The sequence below is a fragment of the Bidens hawaiensis genome, unplaced genomic scaffold, assembly GCF_021521415.1.
Source record: "Bidens hawaiensis isolate Kalapana, Puna unplaced genomic scaffold, B.hawaiensis_p1.1 tig00033500_1, whole genome shotgun sequence".
NCBI lineage: Eukaryota > Viridiplantae > Streptophyta > Magnoliopsida > Asterales > Asteraceae > Bidens > Bidens hawaiensis.
Window position 1 is genome coordinate 62,693 of NW_027495741.1, and position 7,098 is coordinate 69,790.

Sequence of the window (7,098 nt, forward strand, 5' to 3'; positions counted from 1 at the left end):
TTCGTCCCCATCGTATTCACTTCAGTTCCCTTGTTAAAATCCTATTCATATACTGTTTGCAAATTGATTTAGATAATACCATTTTCAACACTTTTATTTTCAAATATATATGCTTGCTTCTATAATCTGTACACCAAGTCATCTAGTTGACTATATATTTACGTGTCACAATCACAAAAAAGATGTTAAAAGATCATACAAAGTTTAATCCCAGATGGGTTTGATTTGGCTTATGGTATATTTAACTGAAAGTCTGAAGATCCCAGAAGAGCAAGAAGCATACATACACTCTAAACACACTCAGAAAGATGCCTGCAGCTTGGTTTTCTTTAAGGAAGTCATTGCACTGCCAATCAGGGCCATCAGATGTTCATGATCCAAATATTCAAGTGAAGAATCCGAGCAAAATTGTAACGAAAAGCAAGAAATCGTCGACATCAACTGGAGGGAAATCAGGATGTTCAAGATCTTTAGCAAACCTTAAGGATGTCATCCACGGAAGCAAGCGGCACATGGAGGAGAAACCAACGATAACCGAAGCAACTGTAACGACAAATGCAAGTCCGAGATCCATTGGAAGTTCGGAACTTTTAAACCCGATTGCCCATGAAGTCATTTTGTCGAATTCTAATTGTGAACTCAAGATCACAGGTTTTGGTTCTTTGCAAGATGATGGTGTGTCGTCAAGATTTGAAGGTACCTTAAAACCTGGAACCCCGGGGCCACCTCGTTACCATCATCGCGTGCCAACACGATCACCGTTGACCAATAGAAGAAACTCTAATGGATCTTCAAGGGTTGGTAGTAGAGGGTTAGGATCTGGATTTGGTACTATTATTCCTGCAAAGGCTAGAGCTTCTTTAGACGGAGATAGTCATGGGATTTTTAGTTTAGCTTGCCATAAATGTGGTGAGCAATTTGTGAAATGGGAAGCTCTTGAATTTCATCACCTCTCCAAACATGCTGGTAATTAAGAAAATATTCTTGATGTTTTACTAAATAGATCTAACTACATTCTTTCATCTCATTTTTCCTTATATGTAAGGTTGCCACTTTTCCAACATAAAGATTTTGTTACCCTACATTAACTTTACTTTCTAGGACATATATAATCGGTTAATTTTGGTTGATTTGGCAGTTACTGAGCTCATTGAAGGAGATTCATCTAGGAAAATTGTAGAGTTAATCTACAAAACAAGTCGGTCAAAATCCCATACCAATTCTGGAGGAATAGAGAGGATCTTAAAAGTCCACAACATGCAAAGAACACTATCCGAATTCGAAGAACATCGAGAAAGTGTCAAAGTTAAAGCTAGCAAACTCCAGAAAAAGCACCCTCGTTGTCTCGCTGATGGCAACGAGTTACTAAGGTTCCACGGGACCTTAGTTGAATGCAACATCGGGCTAAATGGCTCATCTAGCCTTTGCTTATCTAATAACTGCAATGTTTGTCAAATTCTACGACATGGGTTTTCGATCAAGAAAAACAACAACAAAAATGTGGTTGGGGGTGTTTTTACTACTTCGACAAGTCAGCGAGCGTTTGATGCACTTGGTGTCAATAATAGTTCTATATTGAGGAAGGCTTTAATAGTTTGCAGAGTGATTGCTGGAAGAGTTCATAAGCCATTGGAGAACATCCAAGAACTTGCTAATCAATCAGGGTTTGATTCATTAGCTGGAAAAGTTGGGATTTATTCAAATATTGAAGAACTTTATTTGCTCAATCCTAAAGCACTGCTCTGTTGTTTTGTTATAATTTGCAAACCACAAATGTAACCTACAGAACATTTGAGAACATTTGAGGAACTATATTAATAGCCTGCATAGTATTATTTGTTTTCCTTTTCATTCTAATTTTGTTGTGACTAAACTATATTTATTTAATTCCTACGTACGTGTTAAAATTTCCCTTTTACTTGTGTCCCAAACTAAATATCCGCTTTCAACATTATCTATTAAATTAGATTGTACAAACTATTATTAATGATATATTATTATCAACTTAAAAAACCATTGCAATTCATTCCTAATGATATATTATTATCAACTTGTTTCGATCAAAAATTAACAAAGTAACTTTTGATCAAATTAGTACGTGAGGTAGAGTGCTTGAACGAAAACAAAGTGAACACGATGATTTGATTACGAGGGAAAAAGCCCTTGATTGTGAGAATCTCCGGCACAAAAAACCCCCGGACGGTGAAAACTATCACCGTCACTTTTATTAATAACAAAAAGGTGGTTACAAGTGGTGAAGCTGATAGTGAATCGTATGCTAAGTGTTACAATAAATGCTAGTAGCTAAAGCAGTGAGGTGTGTGTTCTAAATGATCTTATCAGCTCGTTTAAATAACAAAAGAGTACAACTAAAATTCTGAGAAATCCGGAATAAACCCTAGACTGAGTCCTGTATTATCCGTTGCTTCCCACGTTCCAGTTGACGAAGCCGTTACAAACCCACGTTCTTATAATCACATTAAACACGTGGTCTTATCTGCAAAACAAACAAAATACTAAAGGACAGTTGGATATCCTGAAGTATAATCCTCAGAATACTTGTATCGGCAGGATAGGCTGAAATCCCTAACTCTCCGAGTATCCCGGAACTGAAAGAGTCTTCCAATATAGCCGCTGGAGCACTCTTCTTTGAGTCTATCCACGTTCATCAACGTTCATCCCACGTGCTAATAGTAACTATAAGTACGAGATTTCAGCATAATATTTGACCGTTAACCATTACTTGGCCCTTACTCCTAACGGTTATAGCTCATTCGACATGTTCTCTTCAACCACCAACCGTGTATTTCTCATGGACTAAATCAACAATGAACATCTGCAATTATAAATCAACGCTAAGAGAGAAATATCTATTATTAGCATTAATACTCAGGATACTAAACTTATTCGAGAATCCTGAACATATTCGGGATCCTGAGCACATTTAGGATCCTGAGCTGACCATAGATCCGACTATAAAATTTGGGCTCTAACAATTGTCCCCAAAATTTGACAGTTGTTTTTTACCAATTTCAGTTGTTAAATTTTCTAATGATGAACTGTTTTTCATGTAGCACCAAAATTTTATGATTTAGCAGCGACAAAAGTTGACATCATTACGAGAATAGACCAGTCTTATTCGAAATCCCTGTTGTTGTAATTAAATCCTTAGAATAAAACTGAAAATTTTAAATGAAGTTCTTTAATAGTAGTTTAAGTTTCAGTTCCATAAACCAACACCAAGTCATAAAATTCATCTTATAAATAAGACAAGTAATACGAAATATAGAATATTCATAAATAGGAAGTCATACCAAAATCATATAGCAACTAACTCTAATAAAGTATAGATCATTTCATCCTTGTAATAAGAATATTCTTCATAACGTACTTCCAATTCCAGAAACATATTGATAGACCTGTAATATTAACATTATCCTAAAAATAACTTTAGAAATTTTGGTGACAAGGCCTCGTTAAAATAGCGACTAGGTCTCAGTAGACTGGCGACTAGGCCTAAATAAACTAGCGACAAGGCCTAAACAAACTGGCGACAAGGCCCTTAAAAGAGGTGAAAACCCCTTAAACCTTAGAAATAAACTGGCGACAAGGCCCTTAGAATAGGTGAAAACCCCTTAAACCTTAGGAAATGGTACGTCTACCATAGACTTGAGATTCAAACCAATAGCTGAGGATAACGAGGTAACAAGTCACTATATTTCATGTGCTGGCCCCGTCTCTCGAAATACGGCTGAATAAACGTACACTACAGGCGATCTTAAGAAGAGGTGAAAACCCCTTAAACCTTAGAAGGCATTGAATAATACCTTAACCGGCGGCAAGGCCCAAAGAAACTGGCGACAAGGCCCAAATAGACTGGCGACAAGGCCCAAATTAACTTCATTCCATGTGGGGATACCACATGTCTTCAGGCTACAAATCACTCAAATCTAGGTGAGAGGTGGGTGTTAGCCTTGCTAACATCCCTCCGATGGTTAAGTCAGTATTATGATAAAAGAATAATAATATTGAAAATGAATAAAAATGTTAATTTGAATACATACCTTAGTTGTTTAACATCACTGTTAAATTTCTCAGGATAGCAATTATCTTCGGGATAGAAGTCTTACATAAAATATTTTTTGAGGTGGATAGCGTTCCAAGCCCTTGGTAATAAATCACCATCCAAAGTAGACAATCTGTATGCCCCCTTTCCTGCTTCTGACTCAATTAAGTAAGGACCTTCCCATTTTGGTGCGAGCTTTCCATCCGCAGGATTAGTAGTATTTTGAAAAGCTTTTCGGAGAACTAAATCCCCTTCTTGAAATCTACGAACTTGATATTTTTGTTGTAGGACTTTGCTATTCTCTGCTGGTAAGAGGCCATTCTGATCTTCGCTAACTCTCTGAGCTCTTCTACTGCATCTAGATCTTCAAGTAGACTTTGAGTATTATCTTCGGGATTCTTATGACTGACTCTAGGTGTAGGGATAACCATCTCTGTCGGGATAACTGCTTCAGTTCCAAATACCAATGAGAAAGGAGTCTGACCAGTAGCATTCTTTGAAGTGGTCCTATCTGCCCAAAGAACAAAAGGTAGTTCCTCAGCCCACTTTCCTTTCTTAGACCACAACTTTTTCTTCAGGTTATTGATAATGATTTTGTTGTTTGACTCGACTTGACCATTAGCCTGAGGATGGAAAGGTTTTGAGGTGATCATCTTGATTCCCCAACTGGCACAGAAGTTGGTGGTTCTCTTGAGGTGATCATCTTGATTCACACACTATCTCTGACAGAGTTCCAAATCTTGTCAGGATATTGCGCTTGATGAATGAGATAACTTCTTTCTCTCTGACTTGAACAAAAGCTTCCGCTTCAATCCACTTCGAGAAATAATCCGTCATAGCCAGCATAAAGACTTTTCCTCCTGGAGCTCTTGGTAGTTTTCCCACAATATTCATTCCCCACTTCATGCAAGGCCAAGGGGAAATAACTGGACACAATGGTTCTGCTGGATGGTACAAAATGTTGCTATGTCTCTGGCATGCATCACATTTCTGAGAATAATTCATAGCATCCCTCTTCATCGTTGGCTAGAAGTATCCTGTCCTCAGGATTTTGGAGAATAGTGCTCTTCCCCCAGTATGATTCCCACGGTCTCCTTCATGGATATCCTGAAGAACTTCTTGAACTTCTGCCTTCTCCAAGCACCTAAGATATGGTCCTGCAAGAGATTTTCTGTATAATATATCATTCATTATAGTATATGGGATTACCTTCGTGCGAAAGCTCTTGGGTTTTGATCCTTGGGGATAAGTTCATCTTGAATATATCTCTTAATCAGGATAATCCAAGAGTTTTCATTATCCTCAGGATTCTTGACTCCCATATCTTCATCATCTTCTGATATTTCATTGACACCTTGCTCTCCTATTGCTGGGCTCAGGATATGTATGATAGGAATCTTGACACCCTCCGGTATTCTGAAGGATGAAGCTAAGTATGCTAGGGCATCTGCTTCAACATTCTCTTCTCTAAGTACCTGTGAAATATCTAACATTTCGAAACACTTTGCTAGTTTTTTACTAGCTCTAAATATTTCATTAGTTTTTCTCCTCTAACACTATATGAACCATTAAAATGATTAGTTAATAATAATGAATCAACATGTACTTGAATAAACCTCATTTTCATGTCGATTGCTAGTTGTAATCCTGCTATCAAAGCTTCATATTCTGCCTCATTGTTTGTGGCTTGGAATCCGCAGGATATGGATTGAGGTATAATGTCCCCCCTGTGGCGATTTCAGCAGGATCCCAAAACTTGTTCCTCTAACATTTGAAGCACCATCAGTGTATAGAGTCCACTTATCTTTTGTTTCTTCAAGTTGTTGGACTTCCAAGTCTGCTTCTTTTTTAAGTTCACTGGTGAAATCAGCCACAAAGTCTGCTAATGCCTGGGATTTGATGGCAGTCCTAGGTTCATATGCTATATCATATGCACTCAGCTTCACAGCCCATTTTGCCATCCTACCTGACATTTTTGGTTTTCTCAAAACAGACTTAATAGGGTAATTAGTTTTAACAAGAATAGGATGAGTTTCAAAATAGTGTCTAAGTTTAGTAGATGCCATAATAAGTGCTAAAATTAATTTCTCAAGATAAGAATACCTGGTTTCAGAATCCAATAGACTTTTACTTACATAATAATTGGGATGCTGTTGACCTTCGAGATCCTTGGCTAAAACTACACTCACAGCATTATTTGATACAACTAAATATAGAGATAGAGGTTCACCTTCCTCGGGTTTTACCAGTAGAGGAGCAGAATAAAGATAAGCTTTTAAGGATGTTAAAGCTTCCTCATGCTTACTGGTCCACTCGAACTTCTTGTTTTTCCTCAGGATATCATAAAATTCTTTACACTTTTCTGAGGATTTGGATATAAACCTGTTTAGCGCCGCTATCCTGCCAGTTAGCCTTTGAACATCTTTGAATGATGCTGTGGATTTCAGATTCAAGATAGCTTGTATCTATTACGGACTCGCCTCTATCCCCCTTTTGGTGACCATGTATCCCAAGAATTTGCCAGCCTTCACTCCGAAATGGCACTTTGCAGGGTTCAGCTTCATGTTATATTTTACGAGGATATCGAATGCAGTCTTGAGATCCTGGAGGTGATCCTCAGCTTTCTTGGACTTAACCACCATATCATCAATATATACTTCCATCGTGTCCTCCAGTTGATCTTTGAACATCATGTTAACTAACCTCTGATAGGTTGCACATGTATTTCTAAGTCCAAAGGACATAGCAATATAACAATAAATACTTGTGGGAGTCACGAAGGCCGTGTCTTCCTGATCTGAGGGCTTCATTTGGATTTGCTGAAATCCTGAGGATGCATCCATAAATGTCAGCATTTCGTGGCCGGCTGTAGCATCTACCATTGAATCTATGTGTGGTAGAGGGAATGGATCTTTAGGGCAGGCCTTATTCAAGTCTGTGAAATCTACACAAACTCTCCATTTGCCACTTTTTCTGTACAACCACCACATTTGCTAACCATCGGGGATATTGAACTTCCCTTATCATATTTG

General features: G+C 37.9%; 1 protein-coding gene across 1 annotated transcript; it reads left to right on the forward strand.

Annotated features, from left to right (window-relative positions):
* The first annotated feature begins 227 nt into the window (after positions 1-227).
* LOC143584937 (uncharacterized) lies at positions 228-1,779 on the forward strand. The gene is made up of 2 exons (XM_077066855.1): positions 228-966; positions 1,139-1,779. Exons 1-2 carry the CDS (start codon positions 309-311, stop codon positions 1,777-1,779), a joined length of 1,299 nt encoding a protein of 432 aa, XP_076922970.1. The 5' UTR covers positions 228-308.
* The last annotated feature ends 5,319 nt before the right edge of the window (positions 1,780-7,098 follow it).